Source organism: Quercus lobata, chromosome 4 (assembly GCF_001633185.2).
Source record: "Quercus lobata isolate SW786 chromosome 4, ValleyOak3.0 Primary Assembly, whole genome shotgun sequence".
Taxonomy (NCBI): domain Eukaryota; kingdom Viridiplantae; phylum Streptophyta; class Magnoliopsida; order Fagales; family Fagaceae; genus Quercus; species Quercus lobata.
In genome coordinates this window covers 51,642,727-51,660,649 of record NC_044907.1, presented here as the reverse complement: position 1 = coordinate 51,660,649, position 17,923 = coordinate 51,642,727, and the positions used below count along the sequence as shown (strand labels likewise).

Here is a 17,923-nt window from a genome sequence, read left to right as displayed (position 1 = left end):
AATTTTTTTGCATAAAACTCGAGTCTTAAAGACTCGAGATCTATGTGGCATTTTTCCACTCGCAACGCGAGTCTTTAGCACTCGAGTTCTAATATGGATCTCGAGTTTTAAAAACTCGAGATGCTACTTTCCTTAATTCTTTCAAACCGTTCCTAACTTACTATTTTGAATCCCCATATGAATCTGTTCTGCACAAAACCTCCACTTTTCATGTATTCAAAATCAAAACATGACACCAGGGTTTATAAAAGCATATAATATAATAATTGCCAAATACAGCATTTCACAGGGCTACATCATGGAAAGGCAATTGTTGAACAGATGCCAGGGGAGATAGAATGTTTGAAGAATGTCTAAAAATTGTAAGTTTGAGGAAAGTTCTATCTATGACTATGAAGCTCTCAAAGGTTTTATGGCTGTAGGTCCTTAGAGAAGGGTGAAAAGGTTTCATGGAAAGTTGTGTTGTTAGCGTCAATGATATAATAGCCAAAAGACCTAAATAGGTCTATATAATTATGGAACAAGTAAACTAATTCTAGGATTAGTTTAAAAGGTTAATTTAGGGTTCTTCAGTATGAATTTATTGAGGTCACTATATACACCGTAAGGGCTTTTCACTCTTACTCTTACTTTTACTTTTCCTTTTTTCTTCCTCAAACTTGACAACGTTAACATGGAATTGGAGCCAACTAGAGCCACAACAATGAATCAATCTAGGGGGCGTTTTGTTCACTATGATGTGCCCTTAATGTGATACAAATTACGATGACGTGACATTAAGATTTTTGGTTTATTTGATTTTTTTTAACATTATCATAATTTAAAATTACAAAATATATCACATCATATTAATCTCATCACCTTCCTAAACAATGTAATAGTGTATTATTGTATTGAGATTACATTAATATAAGATTACAATAACGTAATATTACGGCATAATGTAACATCACGGCTAACCAAACGTCCAATTAACGTAACATTTGCTTACCTAGGCTACCACAACAAGCAACAAAAAGCAACCCATCACCGTTATTGGTCCGCAACTATCTCTAAAACCTTCCTTAGGGTTAGTTTGTTTAGCAATTATATGCACCTATAATAAGTGCTTTTTGGGTAATTGTTAAGGACATATTTTGTGTAATTGGCTAATCCTTTGACAAAACGCACTTTACTTGTATTTGGATAGATCTAGAATGTGTTTAATACTTTAAGAAACATGTTGTTCAAGTCTAATATTAAAGCCATGAAGATTGGACCAAGAAACAAGTGAAGAAAATATGTTCATTAAAGCTGGACAAATAGCTCGACACCTACGAACAAATAGCTCAACAGTTGCTCGACACCTCTCGACAGCTAGGCTATTTATCAAGCTCTTTAGTAGATTGTCATCGCAATCTCGACACCTCTTGATAGCTGGTGGATCAATCGAGAAAGCTTATGTCTCCTCGACAGCTCTTCGATAGCTTCTCGATAACTATATCTATCGAAATTTAAAACTCGACACCTCCTCGACACCTCTTGATCGATCGAGGTTACAGGAATTCAAATTTCCAAATCTGATTTTTGGCCCAAGTTTTTGTATTTGTGTAGGGTTTCTTTTCTCACAACCCTAAACCTATATAAGGCTTATTTTAGAGGCCATCACATAAGAGAATACAATGAAAACATATGAAAAAGGTGACCAATGCCTTATTCTCTCTGAAAGAAGTTACTGCGTCTTTGCGCCTTAGGGTTTTGTAACCAAGTGCTTCTTGATCTTCATTGTTGATGAAGTGAAGAACTTTGCATCCAACAATCTTCTTCTAGTTGGTGATTAAGTCGCGTACAGGGATCCGCGCAATTGGTTAGTCACGTACTGGAATTCGTGCATCAAAGGGTGGCGTTCATATATTGAAGAATTTAGAAGTTCTGAAGTGGTAGAAGGTTTCTGCTGTGAGTTCATCTGCAAAGATTGTAGAGTCTAAGGACAAAAGTTTTGTACTAGATCTGAAACTTCTCTTTACTATAGTGGATTACTTTTTGGGAAGGTTTCCCCCCAGGTTTTTTACTATGAAACTAATTTATTTCATTGGTTTTCCTGGGTTATCATATCTTGTCTTATTTATTTTTTTCGCTGCATGATTTTGACATGATATTGATGTTTGTTTGTTTTAACAAATTTTATTGATAATAAATCTAATTAACAACTTGGATTTAAAACTTGTTAATTCTATCAACCGGGGTCTAAATTTCCCAACAAGTGGTAGCAGAGCGGGTACACTCTTATTGGATTAATTTCCTGAGTGTGATCCTTGACCCCCGTTGTCATGGATCGTGGACAATCTCTTTTGATTCCTCCTTTATTTGATGGAACTAATTATGCGTACTGGAAAGTTCGTATGAAAGTTTTCATACTAATTATGCTTACTGTTGAAGTTGGCTGGATTAAGCTAAAGGAAGCGCCGGTGGATTGGGATGATGCAACAATCATAGCAGCAAATTTCAATAGTAGGGTCTTGAATGCTTTGTTTTGTGGGGTGACCAATGAGGAATTCAAGAAAATATCATCTGCAGAAGTTGCCAAGGAAGCGTGGACCATTCTTGAGACCACCTATGAAGGTACCAAGGCAGTAAAGACTGTGAAACTTCAATAACTCACTAGTAGTTTTGAAGAAATAAGGATGGAGGAGAATGAGACCTTTGATGAGTTCTATGCCAAACTCAAGGATATTGTAAATTCTGCCTTCAACCTTGGAGAATGTATTTCAGAATCCAAAATTGTTAGGAAAATCCTTAGGTCCTTACCTAAAAGATTCCATGCTAAGATCACTGCCATTGAAGAAGCAAAGGACATTGATCAAATTCCTTTGACTAAGCTTGTAGGGAACCTTCAAACTTATGAGATGGGATTAGGTTTAATGGGAAAAGGTAGAAAGAGTAAAAACTTGGCTCTTAAGGGTATAGAGGAAGAGATTGAGGACTTTGAAAGTGAAGATGAAGATGATGATGAGGATGAGGATCTAACCTTCATAACTGATGAGATTATCAAGCTTCTTCAGTTTAGGAAAAATGATAAAGGCAAACCTCCTAGGAAACCTAAATCCTCAAGGAAGGGAAAGAATGAGAAACCCCCCATCCAATGCCATAAATGCAAAGGTTTTGGTCATATGAGGATAAAGTGTCCAAACTATCTCATGAAGAAAAAGACCAAGGAATCCAAAGATAAAGAGTTGGTTGCTACCTGGAGTGATATTGAGGATGACTCTTCTGATGAGTATGTGGGTGAATGTAGTCACGTCATGACCCTTGCTGCCACAACCGATAAGGTGACTGTGGAGAGTGCTAGTGACAATGAGGATTCTTCTAATGATGAAATACCCAAGAAGATGACCCTTCAGGAAGCCTATGATAAGCTATGCACTGAATTCATAAAATCTGAAAAGACTTTTCATCTGTGTAGAAAAGAGCTTAATGAGGTAAAAACTGAAAAGGCTGATTTGTTAGTCAAACTAGATGAGACTATAAGGTTAGTTGAGACTCTTGTTGTGAAGAATACCTTATTAGAAGAGAAGGTCAAGAATCTTGAGGTTGAGCTTAGTCAAGCTAGAACTCAAATAGAGAGGATGTCTAGTGCAAAGCTTAATGAGGTATTGAGTGCTCAAAAGCCCAGTTTTGATAAGACTGGCTTAGGATATGCTGTTTTCTCCGGCCCCTCCTCTTCCATGGCTTCTGGATCAAGAACTGTCTTTGTACCCCAATCTGAGAAAGGTAATAAAGGTATGAAATCCAAAACTATTTTGGCTAATTCTAAATCGTTTATTAGACCTCATGTTTGTCACCACTATAGTGTTTCTGGACACATTCATCCTAATTGCTTTAAGTTGTATTCTCATAAGCAATTGTCCAAATGGTCACAGGTTTCCTCTCAAGGACCTACTCCTTTGTTTGGAGAGCTATTAAAAGTCTTGAGCTTTTAACTCAATTTCAAGAGAATCTTAATTCTTCTATGTCCTTTAGTAGGCATACTAGGACACGTGCCTTTTCATCTTCACAGCCAAAGACTCGTGCTGTGTGGGTGAGAAAAAGAGCCTAAGACTTAATTGTCTTTTTTGTTTGTCCTCTGCTTTAATTATTTCTATCTAAAGTAGGACTCCCTTTGCTTGATTTCTTATCTGCTTTTGGAATCATGCTTTCATGCATCTGCACCTTTCTATCATGTCTTCATGCATATGCATATTTCTTTCATGCTTTCATGTGGTTGTCTGTTTTTGTTTGGTTGTTTAGTTTTTATTTTGTTATGTTTTCAAATTAAAAATAAAAAGGAAAAATTAGAAAAATACAAAAACAGTGTGTATTTGTGTACATTGATACTTGTGTACCTTGGATGACCATTGAAACAAAGTTTTCTAAATTTTGTATCTTTTGTAGCTTAGATGAGCATCTTTATGCACAACTAAGCAAGTGAGTTTTGTGGCTCTTGTTAGTGATGAGTAAGATTAAGTTATCTCTTGTACTTAACACTTGTATCACTCTTTTTGACAGGAATGACTAAAAATCCTAAGAGAGAGGTATTAATAACCATCTCACCACTGTTGCCCGCCAATCATAATATGACACATGTATGCTTCGGCATAGCAAAAGTGTAGTGTCAATGATATTTGTGTGCTTAGATATAGCAAAATTGGAATGTCAAATATCATTGGGTATTTCTTTTCTCTCTCTAATATGCCCATGCATGATATGCTTAAAAAAAATATGCAAAGAAAAATCAAAAGCAAAAAGATCAAAATGCTTTAAAAATGATTGCAAGCGTGTATTCTAGGAGATGTGGGAGTTATAGGATGTATCTCGAAGGTGATAGTCCCCATTAAAAAGTTATGATTGTGTGTGAGTTAAAGTGATTTTCTCATATCTCAAATCGTCATAACATGTTGACACATTTGCAATCTTGCGATGTTAAAAGGAACCTTTAATTGGGACATGAACTTAATGAAAATGGGGCTTCCTTTCAGGCATCATTGCACTATCAAAAAAAAGAAAACACGTCCCCACTCCCATTTGGATTTGAGAGAAAGGAAGGCGCTTGATCAAGCGACCCCCAAGAAATAATGACTACCTCTATAGAAGACCCAATGGCACAAAAGATCCTTAAGGCTTTGGATGAACATGGGGAGGCCCTTAAGAGAATGGGAGGGCGTCTCACTAGGTTGGAGGAATCTAAGCTTAAGAAGCCTCCACATGTGGAAATCCATGATGATAAGGAGGAAGAGGAAGAATGGGACGAAAAGAAAAAAGTTAAATATGAAAGGAACAAACAATTTGAGAAGCTCATCGTAGAAACCATGGCCATGAGGGAAAAGATGGAAAATATGCAACTTGCCTTCCGTAAGGCGCAAGGAATAGGTGATTACCTCTATAACATGGGGGGAATGAGTTTAAAGGTTCCTATTGCATCGCTTCTCAAGTTTAAGATTTCTGATGCGGAAAAGTTTGATGGGACTAGATATCTGAAGTAACATGTGAGGAGATACCTAAGCATCGATGAAATGAAAGGGCTAGATGAGAAGCAAACTTTGCATGCATTTCCCCTCTCACTCACGGGAGGTGCATCAAGGCAATACTAAGGTGTGGCATGAACTAGTAGAGTTGTTTGTGGACAAATTTATCTTCAACACCATGATTGATGTGACTTTAAGGGATTTGGAGACTACCAAACAAGGATTTGAGTTGTTTTCTATATGAATTTGGGAGGAAAAGAAAAATGGTGGGCTCAGGGGAAGAACTCCATCCACCCCAATTTTATTTCCCTCTCCCTCAATCCAAATAGATCCATTAGAGTGTCTAGGTGGATTTGAATTCCCTCCATTTTATTATGTCCATTTAAAGGCTAAGATACATTTGTGGGTGCAAAGGAGAGCACGCCCCGACCGAGTGGACCGTGGTAGAGAAAAGTGGAGTTGCCACCTAGATTAGGTCTAGGAACCATATTAGGCCTTTTGGGCCAATGATTTACATACATGGGTCTATATACCAGATTATGGCACTCAAGACCGCTCGGCTTAAGAAGGTGTTAGGCACCCAAGACCGCCCGGCTTGTGAGCTAGCTTCCATTATGTGTTACTAGGCCATATTTGATTAAAGATTTTATTAAGAGAGCCCTAATCCTTAACCTAAACATACATAATGCACTTAAGGAAATAACACACACAACATATTAAAGATCACAATATAAAAGGAAACAAATAAAACATAATTAAACAAAATAAATTAAACATGGCAAGTTGACAATTAAATATAAACACACAAGGAAAAGATATTAAATAAACTAAATATGGCAAAAGGATTCAAATGAACATGGAAAATAATTAAACTCGATTAATTAACCTAAATAAGTCAAACAGAATCACATATCACGTGAAAGAATAACTAAATAAACAAAAACAAGAATTTTGCCATAATCTGGGTCCGAGGTGTGTACGCATAGTATGCGTACGCATGGTTGGACCATGCACACAAATACTCGATGGATGCATGCGCATCCTCTAACACAGATTTGAAAAATTACAGTTTTAGAGATTTAATCAAACAAAGATATAACATGTGAGATCAAACAGGCATGTTAGAACCCTAAACACTAAACTAACATAAAGAAAATAAAACAAATATCAATATAAACAAATAAACATGAAACAAAACAAATATACTAAACTAACATAAACTAAATATGCATGTTAATTTTACATGAAACCAAAATAATAAAACAAGAACAACCTCAAAAAGATTATAATCAACCTAAAATCAAATTAAAAAAAAATATCAAACATAATAAAATCAACAAGCAAATAAAATAACTAGAGAAACTACATCAAGAACTCATGTGAATCATATGTAGCAAGGTGGGAAATCATGGAAAAGAGACTCACCTTACTTTAGAATCACAAATTTGAGATTGTTTTAATCGACCCCTCAATGCCTATAATACAAATATTAGATGGAGAAGACAACAATAATGAAAGAACACAACAATAGTTAGTAATCACAATTCAAGAACACAAGGTTTTGAAAAGGTTTTAGAAAACAATTTTGGAAACAAACTTTCTACCTTAGAACTAACTAAAGAGAGGTTTTAATTTTGTAAAAAAGGTTCTAAGGTGCTGCCCTAGGGTTTTGAAAAGAGAAAAAAGGGTTTTAAAGAATATGGAGGCCAAAAAATACTCCCTCTAGCTAGAGTTTTGATTTGAGACATAAGATGAGTATTTAAAAGTTAAAATTAGAGTTTTCAGGGCTTTTTAATGGTCTTTGGATGTTCCCAAGGGTCTAGGAGCCGGCCCATATCAAAGAATGATGTTTTGTGCCCTTAAAATGAAATTTTAAAACCCGAAAAATCAAACTGCTCAGTTAGCCCAATTTCAAATGGTCATAACTTACTCAATATAAATCCAAATTTGGCAAAATTTGTGTTCAAATTGAAGTCAGGATGTCTACTTTCCAATGAAATAGACCCCACTAAAAAATTCTTTGTGGATAAAAAGTTATAGTCAAAACAGTGAGTAAATGTCATTTTTCAGTATTGATTTCAAAGCAGTTTGAGCACTTTTGAGTTGTGATTACTTCCAAACTATTGTGAACTCTTTAGTTACCCTTGGTTGAAATATGTCAAGCTAATCATTGGGGCCGGAGACCAAAATTTATTAATGGGTACAAATTGAGGTGTTTACAACATTTTCAAATAAATTTAGGGTCGAGATCATGCCACTCTACCTAATGCGCACCCTTGGCACAAAGTTCACTCTATAAGTATAAGTGTTTGTTCGGTGTGAGGGGCAAAGGTCGACATTCAAGTCTCTAGGATGGAGCTTCACTCACATATATATTTTTTTTTTATTCTTTTTATTTTTTAGAGTTTCAACCTACGATATCTGTTCCTTATAATAGTTCTTTATTATCAAACCAAGACATCAATCGGTTTTGGATGTAGGCGGATATTGAACCATAGATATCTTATTTCACCATCATAGACGTTACTAGTTGAGCTAAATGAAACCCACACACATATATACCTAGATTAGCTATGAGTAGAATTTCTATCTTTTTATATATATACTAGCCTCATAACACAAGCTTCGCGTGTGCGATGAGGTCTTTTTTTGGGTTTAGTGGTCTTATTTTATAGCAAAAAAAAAAGCTTGTTTCTTTATTTTTTATATATAATTTTTATTTAGAAAATCTATTTTATAAGTGGATAAAAAAAATTTGAAAATCAACAAGAGAGTGACCCTATTTTTTAGGTAATGTTTTAGTGGGAGTTAGAGTTGTATTTTAACCGGATTGTTCTTTAATTTTGTCTCTACTTAAACTTAGGGATGTAGGGGTATTTTTAAACAAAAAATATAAGGATCTCAAAAGGGGGAAATTTCTTAAATAGTAGTATAGAGTATAGATAAAGGGGAAAAAAAAAAAAGTGAAAACGTTGGGCTTAGTTGTTCTATTTTATAGCCAAAAAAAAAAAAAAAAACTTGTGTCTTTATTTTTTATATATAATTTTTATTTTGAAAATCTAATTTATAAGTGGTTAAAATAATTTGAAAATCAACAGGAGAGTGACCCTATTTTTTAGGTAATGTTTTAGTAGGAGTTAGAGTTGTAGTTTTACCAGATTGTCTTTTAGTTTTGTCTCTACTTAAACATAGGGGTGTAAGGATTTTTTTGAACAAAAAAATGAAAATCCTAAACTGACCTTATATTTATTTGAAAATGTAACTTGACTTTTAAATGGAACACTCTCCATTTCAGGCAAAAGAGGCATCAAGTTCAAATTCTCCTCTCCTTTATAACTATTGTATTAATTTTTTTTTTTTTTTTTTTTTTTTGGTTTTCTTGTAATTTGGTTTCTCTATCCTTAATTAATAAAATATTAAAATCATTAGCCTTTTTAAAAAAAAAAAAATATGGTAAGATTAATTCTAAATATCATCACCATTGGATCATTGACTTTTAAAAAAAAAAAAGTACAATCAGATCCGACCCGCTTGATGTGGCACCCATCCACTGTCCAGAAAAAAGTCCATATTCCAGTGACTCACCCCTCTCTCTGTCCTTTTTAGGTTTTGAGTTTTTTTATTTTTAAAAAATCAGCAAAAGCCCTCCAAAGGTCGCGTCGGTTTTTTCGTTCGTTTTTGTTTTTGTTTTTTGTGTTTTGAATTCCCTCTCTCCCAATTCAATAATCAATCAATCTTCACTTTTCTCTATTATTAGTTTATTTCAACTACATAAATATATACATAGTTTTCACTTACTATAATAATAAATACTCACTCATCATTTCTCTCCCTCTCTCTCTCTCTCTCTCTCTCTTTCTGGATTTTATTGGAAAGTTGAAATTTTGAGTACCAAAATTTCAAAATCAAATGTCGGCTTCGACCGTGTCTATAACGGCGAACCCGGCGGCTCGACGCCGTCCTGTGGTGGCGTCGGAAAAAACCACCAACATCGAATTGCTCGACACCACCGCCACAAACGAAGCCACTCCGCCGCAAGCCACCGCCGTCGAAAAGCACTCCAAAGATCTAAGCCACCACTCCATTCGCGGCGGCGAGAAGGACCTGGCGAAGAAATCGTCGTCCGTAGCACCGAACAACACGAACGTGACCGTTCGTCGGGGTCGGACCAAGGTTGGCGCGACCCGACCCGAGCAGGTACAGTCGCGATGGGTTACGATTGCTCGGATTTTGGCTAAGAACTTGGTTCTCATCGTTGTGCTCGCCGGGTTGGCTCAACTCGTTTACCGACTCGCTTTGAAGCCGAATCTCGATGAAAGCGGGAACGGAAACGCGTTTGTTAGAACGCACATGGAATTCGAGGGACGGATCGCTGAAATGGAAGCGTTTCTCAAAAAGACGGCGAAGATGATGCAAGTTCAAGTCGAAGTTGTTGATCGGAAAATCGACAACGAGATCGGAGGGTTAAAGAAAGAATTCGCCGAAAAAATTGAAGACAGAAGTGGAATTTTGAAAGAATTGGAAGCGAAGAGCGAGAATTTAGAGAAATCTGTATTAGAATTGAAATCGAAGTCAGTGGAATGGTTATCGAAGGAGGAATTCGAGAAGATATATGAGGACTTGAAAGCAGCGAGGAGTAAAGAGTATGGAGGCGATGGTGAAGGGAGTTTGGATGAGATAAGAGCGTATGCAAGGGAAATGATCGAGAGAGAGATAGAGAAACACGCGGCGGACGGTTTAGGCCGTGTGGATTATGCACTGGCGACGGGAGGAGGGTCGGTGGTGAAGCATTCGGAGCCGTTTTCTGCTGGGAAAGGAGGGAATTGGTTCTTGAAAGGTGGTAGAAGTACGGTTCCTAACAATGCGGATAAGATGTTGAGACCGAGTTTTGGAGAGCCCGGGCAGTGCTTTGCGTTGAGTGGTAGCAGTGGTTTCGTGCAGATTAAGCTGCGGACGGGTATTGTTCCCGAGGCTGTTACTTTGGAGCATGTTGCTCAGGTGATGCTTATTATGCCCTTTGCTTTTGCTATTGATGTTGTTGAATTTGTTTTTGAATATGTGCATTTGTGTTATTTTGTTGAATTTGAGTGTATTATGAGATGTTGAATTGACAATAGACCTATGGATTGGATAGTTTAGACTTGTAGTCATCTGTGTCTTTAGGAAGCTGAAGATTTGATCTTTTATGGATAGTAGTGGTGGATATTGAATTTAGTTCTGAAATGTTTGATAAGGATGTTGTATACTTTTAGTAAGCTTTGCTATACCTGGATAAAGTATTAAGGTTTTAACATTTGAAAGATTTGGTGGGATGGTTGTGAAAAATTATTTTTATGCATGAAAAGCAAATGGATAAATTATAATTATGCTAGATCATGTTTGCATTCATTTTTGCACCTTTTATTTTGAACAATGTATGCCTAAAAATGCCTGTGAGACTAAGGATTTATTATCTTCATTAGTTAGTGACAATTTCATAGTTACGAAACCCCCAAAAAAAACAAAAAAAACAAAAAAAAAAAAAGAGAGAGAGAGAGAAAAGTGGCAACAGTGTACTGTTTCCCTAAGAGTGGGGAGCATTTTTAAACTATGAAATCTGGTGTCCTTTGAAGCTCAAATTGATTTTTGGGAAGAACGTGTCCTCAATTTAGTGGGTGGTATGCTATATATTCCGGTTTACTTGGAATCAGATTAGTAATTAGCAATAATATTAACTATGGATTGGGGTGGAATTAGGGGTATTCTATTATGACTTATGCCCAAGGCAGGGTGGGAAGTGAAGACATACTTGAAAGCCTGACTTGAAGATATCTTGGAGAGCAACAGAAAGTGGATGATTTGAAGTTTCTTTCTATTACAATATTTTGTGGGTCACTGTTGTATCTTCATTTCCTTGGTGGAGCATTTTGGTCTTAAGGTTACCAAGTAAGGTTTTTGCAAGGACAACAGCATTGGGGAAAATAATGACATTGGACAATCTCTGAAATGACATATCATTATTATTAATTGGTGTTGCATGTGCAAGAAGAGTGTGGAATCATTTGAGCACTTGTTATTCCATTTTCAAATGGCTATTGATATCTAGAATTTTGTGTGTATTTTTTGGGATATTTTGTGTGATTCTCAAGATTATAATTGAGATGCTGGAGTGTTAGCAAGGAAGTTTCTGTCGTCATAGAATTTCAATCATTTGAAAGGTTGTCCCCTTGTGTGTTGTGGAAAATTTGGCAAGAAAGAAATAGGAGAATGCTTGTTGGAATGTCAAATGGCTATTGATATCTAGTATTTTGTGTGTGTATTGTTTGGGATATTTTGCCTGATTCTCAAGACTATAATTGAGATGCTGGAGTGTTAGCAAGGGAGATTCTGTTATAGAATTTCAATAATTTGAAAGTTTGTCCCCTTGGGTGTTGTGTGGACAATTTGGCAAGAAAGAAATAGGAGAATGCTTGTTGGAAGTGAAAGTCCTAGTCATGTAATATCATCATTGGAAAGGTCCTTGTATGATTGGATGTCTGCTTGGGAAACATTTCCTCATTGTCTTTTCTTTATTTTGTAAATTTAGTTTTTAAATATGAAATTGTAACTATTTTTTTAGGAGTGATTCGGTCCACATTCTGTATTTGAACCATATCTTCTTTCTTCTTTTACATAATATTATTTTTACATAAGATGGAGTAATTTTTAAGGAAGAAGACATGGAATTTTAGCCTTTTTTAGAGTTGTAATTGCATGGAAGCTTAATATAAGGGTTGGAAGCTGATGTACATATTTTGAGGTTCGAATAATTTTTAGACTGAGATGTTGCACAGGTGAACTTTTGCCCCAGCTCACCTGGTTAAGTATGCACTTGTGAGCTTTTATTTCCTGAAAGTTTTTAAATTTACATGATATTTGCTAGATTTTATTTTTTTAGAGGGGCGGGGGAATGATTTATGAGAAAGCATCTTTTAGTTGATGATTTTGGATCATTCTGTTTAATTTTGGTTGGGGAAGGCAAAGGCCTGGAGAAAGAAGAATCTTGGGTTAGAGTTACATGTTTTGAGGTTCTTCTTGTGGTGTGACTAATGAGGCTTAGCAGTCGTTGAAAACACAGCAAAGTCACGTACAGTTAATTGTCACCAATTGCATAGTTAAATGTGACGGGGTTAGTATTTTACATTTTTGATAATGTGATTTAATGGTGCATATGGTTTGGCAGTTGGTGGTTTATAATTTGGAGTTAATCTGTAGTAATTTAGTGGGTGAACTGAATGATTGAGTTGGTTTGTTGAAGTTGGCATCTTCCCTACTCGGTTAGGGTGCAACAATAACCTTTTGGAATATATGGGCATATAGGGAAAGAAAAATCTGAAGTAGTAATTAGTCAAAATGATATATACTAAAATTTAAATTGAGTCAGTCTTTGACCTAAGAAAACCTCATTCAAATGTGAGAGGATAGAAAATGGAAAGTGGAGAGACATAAGAGACAATGGGGGAAAAAAGACACTTGAGGCAGGATGGTAGAGAGAGAGACATATGGGATCTCTGAAATGAAGAAAATTGCAGCCCTCTGATGTAGGGCAGAAGTTACCAAAGACATATGGACTTTGGTACCAGTTTTGATGTATCTTTAGAAATTTGGTGCTTAATTTGGATTTCTTTTTTGGAGATCTTGAGGGGTTCTTAAATAGGGTTTGATGTTTAAGATCTTTGGTAATGTTAAGGAATTAAAAGAGTGGATCTTGAATGAATTTGATGGTTGTTTGGTGCCAGAACAGTAAATAGAACAAGGCACAAACATAAATCCCTCCAGTACCAGTACAGTCCATTGCAACCCATTCCAGAAAATCAGGAATTTACCAAACTATCCCTGTTCTAGTAAAAGTTTCTTATAAAGGAACCAGAAACTTTCTAACATCAGGAATCTTATAAGACGCAGTGATTACTATTTAGCCTATGAAATGTGCCAAGAAGGGCCCCCATCTAAACTAGATCCCAACTCTTGAATAATTTGATATATAAATTTATAAACTTGTATTTTCTTGAACTCTTTACTGTCTGCATCACCATCTCACATGTGCATGGCATATAGAAAATGGAAAGTGGAGAGACATAAGAGACAATGGGGGAAAAAAGAGAAGAAAAAAGACACTTGAGGGAGGATGGTAGAGAGAGAGACATATGGGATCTCTGAAATGAAGAAAATTGCAGCCCTCTGATGTAGGGCAGAAGTCTTAATGGACTTTGGTACCAGTTTTGATGTAGGATCTTTAGAAATTCGGTGCTTAATTAGGATTTCTATTTTGGAGATCTTGAAGGGTTCTTAAATAGGGTTTGATGTTTAAGATCTTAGGTAAATTAAAAGAGTGGATCTTGAATGAATTTGATGTTTGTTTGGTGCCAGAACAATAAATAGAACAAGGCACAAAGAACAATAAACCCAACAATCACACCTGGTTTCCCTAGGCAATTAAACTTGGGTATGAGAAGGCAATTGCACCATCAAGCATTAAAATAAGCTGTTGAATTTCATTAAATTTAATCTTTCTTTATATTTATTTTATTGATTGCATAGAAGCCTTATATATCATAGGCTATTGCAAAACCCTTTCCTAAGTAGACTTGGGCTCATAGATAACCTTTTCCTAGAAAAAACTAGGATTCTTAATAACAAAGAAAAGCATTTAAGAACATTTAACCAAGTAGAAAAAGGACCAAAAACATAAAGACTCATGGGTCTCTAGGGCCTCCAGTACAGTCCATTGCAATCCATTCCAGAAAATTAAGAATTTACCAAACTATCCCTGTTCTAGTAAAAGTTTCTTATAAATGAACCAGAAACTTTCTAACATCAGGAATCTTATCAGACGCAGTGATTATTATTTAGCCTATGAAAGTCAAAAGTGCCAACCAAGGTTAGTTTCTTCCTTTGTACTGCTGCTTTGGGAAGGATTTTAACTATTGATAATTTGAGGAGCCGTCAAGTTGTTGTAGTTGACTTGTATTGCATGTGTAAGAGAGGTGAAGAAACTACTGATCATTAATTATGCACTGCTCTATAGCTAGAGAATTGTGGAATTTGGTGTTTCCATTATTCGGGGTTCAATGGGGGGTGGTGGAACTTTTGGCCACCTGGATTCACAAATTCAACAAGCATAGATCTGCAGTGATATGGGCCATGATCCCTCATTGTCTTATTTTCTTATGTGGGGTATTTTGCTTGAAAGGAATGCTCGTACTTTTGAAGGAAGTGAGAGACCTATTCATGATTTGAAGCTATCTTTCCTCTAGACCTTATTTGAGTGGACAAATGCTTCAGGTGTTTTTTCTTTTGTTTCTTTGGCTGATTTGCTTGATTGTTCTAATTTTCATGCATTGTGGTTTCTTTTTGTTACGTCCTTAGCACACTGCCTATGTGCTTTAGTTCCTTGTGTTCTCTTTGTTTTTATTCAATGAAGTATTATTTACTTATCAAAAAAAAGTTTTGTTCATTGGTGGATTTGGCCCCCCTCTCCAAAAAAAAAAAAAACACTAGCAGTTTTGATTTTATCCTACTATCCAAGTTTTGTTCATTGATTGATTATATCTTTTTCTTCTTCATATATGTATATATATATATTGTTTTGTTCATTGATTGATTATATCTTTTTCTTCTTCATATATGTATATATATAATTGCTAGTTTCTGAATCTTCATAGGTGTTTGAAAATTTTGATTTGTTATTTAAAACTGCCGTTTTAGAAATTTTTTTATTGCCAGTCCATTGGGAGGATGTTAATTTGATTCCTTCAGATGTTTTAAGATGTCAAATGGAGAGCAGCCTTTGGGCTTGGCATAAGCTCTTTTTGGTAACATGCCACTAGTATTATACATTGTAGTTTCCCTGACTAGAGGGATTCCTTTCCTTTCTTTATGGCTGACTGTTCCATTTTCTCACTTCTGAGTTTTTGTTGGATGCCTGTTAAGAATAGTTCAATAGTTTTGCCTCCACATAAGTCTGGGACCAAAATAGTGGTTTGTTCTAATTTGATTTATTTCAGGTTTAGTTAGATTAATGAGGGTGTGGATTCAAGACCATTAGTGCATGTGTAACTTACCAATAGGGGAAAAAAACTAGCAGTTTTGATTATCAATCACTTCTTGTGAATGGCCTATTAGGTTCTGCAAAAGACACATCAAACTTTGGACTGGGATGTGCCCCTGTTTAGGTTCCTTTCCTGCTCTGTTTTGGGGATTATTCTGTGTGCTCTTGTTTTTAATGAAATATTGGCTGAAGTATCTAAAAAAAATCAGAATTTGTGCATTTCATGGTACTATTTTGCACCATCTAGGTGAGGGGACATGTGTATAAGGTATAGTTCCATCTTGCAGGTTGTATATATTAAACTGTTGTGTTGAGATTCATTTGAGCCTTTTTTCTGTTTTGTTACTTGCCTTATCTATACAGACCCGTTTTATTTTTTTGAATTTATATTTGAGATTTACAGACCTGAGGCATTAAGATACAAGAGAAGTTTAAAAGTGCATCTTCTATAATGAATTTAAAAAAAAAAAAAAAAAAATTCACTGTAATTTGTGCTCATTCTTGTATAACTATTTTTTTCCTTACAAAGATTAGAAGAATTGACTACTAAGATTGCATATGTTATGTTTTATTCCCATTATCGTTTCTTCTTGAGTTTGTACTTGCTGGATTTCTGCATTGCTTCAGTAACTCTTTCTATGAGGAAAGCCTTTGTGCGAGGCCATTTCATTACTTGCCTGCATTTCCAATTTGTTTTTCTTTTGCATCCTCATTACTCTTAATAAACTGCAACATCATTTGGTATCATATTCTGTTCTCTCTTTTTCTCTTGATTGCTCCCCTTTTTCAAATTGTGCTAATAATTGATTCACTTGAAAATTTATTTTGGAACAGAGTGTTGCATATGACAGATCCAGTGCTCCAAAGGACTGCAGGGTCTCTGGATGGCTGCAAGGGCATAATATGGACGTGGCAGTTGAAACTGAGCTGATGTTTCTTTTAACCGAGTTTACTTATGACCTTGAAAAGAGCAATGCTCAAACCTTCAATGTGTTGGACTCAGCGGGCTCTGGCATTGTTGACACAGTTAGGCTTGACTTCACATCCAACCACGGAAGCCCTTCCCATACATGCATCTATCGCTTCAGGGTGCATGGTCGGGAGCCTGACTCTGTTTCTACGATGGCAATGTAGGCTGCAACTCTGTCACTTTTCTTGTACTAGTTTCTACTTTCTATATTCTTTATTTAGATCTAGCGTTGAGACTTCTAACTTTCTAGTTACTAGATATAGACGTCCAGTCACCTGTTTAAAGTTCACTATTCCATCATGTTAGTGTTCATCAAATAGATGTGTATTTCATTTTGTGCTTGCTTTCTAGTTATGAAGGAGCTTAATTGACCTTACAATGTTAAGGTGAACTAAAAACCGTTTTAATGGGACAGTGAACATCTAATTTGATTGTAGACAAATGTAGAGTGAATGTAAGTTTGTTACATTTGTGTCAACATTTTCTCTCTTGTGCCCATATGATGGAGTAAATGAGTGCTCAATGGCTTGCTTGCTTTTGGCTTAAGAGGTAAAAGAAATGAAAAACTAGCGGCTTCCACTTCCCATCACATGGCGGTTTGATCTCATTGCTGATCGAATGGCAGAGGAGGTCAGGTTCCGAAGAAAAACTAGCCACTTCCACTTTTCAATTTTCAATTTTGGAAAGATCCAAAAGGCCGGGTCATCATGAACTCTACTACGGATGGTGCCTTCTGTCATTTGGGGATAGCCATCAGTGACAAATAGAACCAGAACTTTCATCTTTCATAATTTGAAGTATTGTAAGCTCAATTTTCATTGGTTTTGTTGAATTTAATAGTTTTGTAGAATTAGGATTTATACTAAATTTGTTTTGAGGATTTTGTTGTTTTGAATACAATTGGAGCTTTTAGTATGTAACTGAGACTTGGAATTGAAGATTGGTAACCTCATCTTGGTTCGAAATTGATGAATTTTTGGTAAATGGCTTATTCCAAATGTAGGCCTTCATGAATTTGGGATTTCAAGTCATTAGGCTCGTTTGGTAATGTTGTTCTAACATTGTTTGTATTTTTTGGAAATATGTGTGGGTGAAAAAGTGTAGAAATATGTATAATATTGTTTAAACATTGAAAACTGTTGTTTAAAATAAATTACCAAACTGCTCACAGCCCAACTTTAAATTTCACTGCCGTCAACATCAAGCAGTTGTCTTCAACAGAACTTTGAACGACTGGTATCCCTCCAACCTCCATCAACAGCACCTCCTCTGTTCAGTGGTCTCTCTCTCTCCCAATAATATAACATTAAAACTACACTTGGCCGCCTTGACTTAAAAAAGAAAAAAAAAAAGTCAATATGTTCTATATAATAATAAGGATCTTTTAGAGATCTATATTTTTCT

The 17,923-nt window shown here is 35.7% G+C and overlaps 1 protein-coding gene across 1 annotated transcript; it reads left to right on the top strand.

Annotated features, from left to right (window-relative positions):
* Nucleotides 1-9,120: 9,120 nt before the first annotated feature.
* Nucleotides 9,121-17,534, top strand: LOC115986649 (SUN domain-containing protein 1-like). Its single transcript, XM_031109876.1, has 2 exons — nt 9,121-10,478; nt 16,384-17,534. The coding sequence occupies exons 1-2, from the start codon at nt 9,390-9,392 to the stop codon at nt 16,681-16,683; spliced, it is 1,389 nt and encodes a 462-aa protein (XP_030965736.1). The 5' UTR covers nt 9,121-9,389; the 3' UTR covers nt 16,684-17,534.
* Nucleotides 17,535-17,923: the final 389 nt, after the last annotated feature.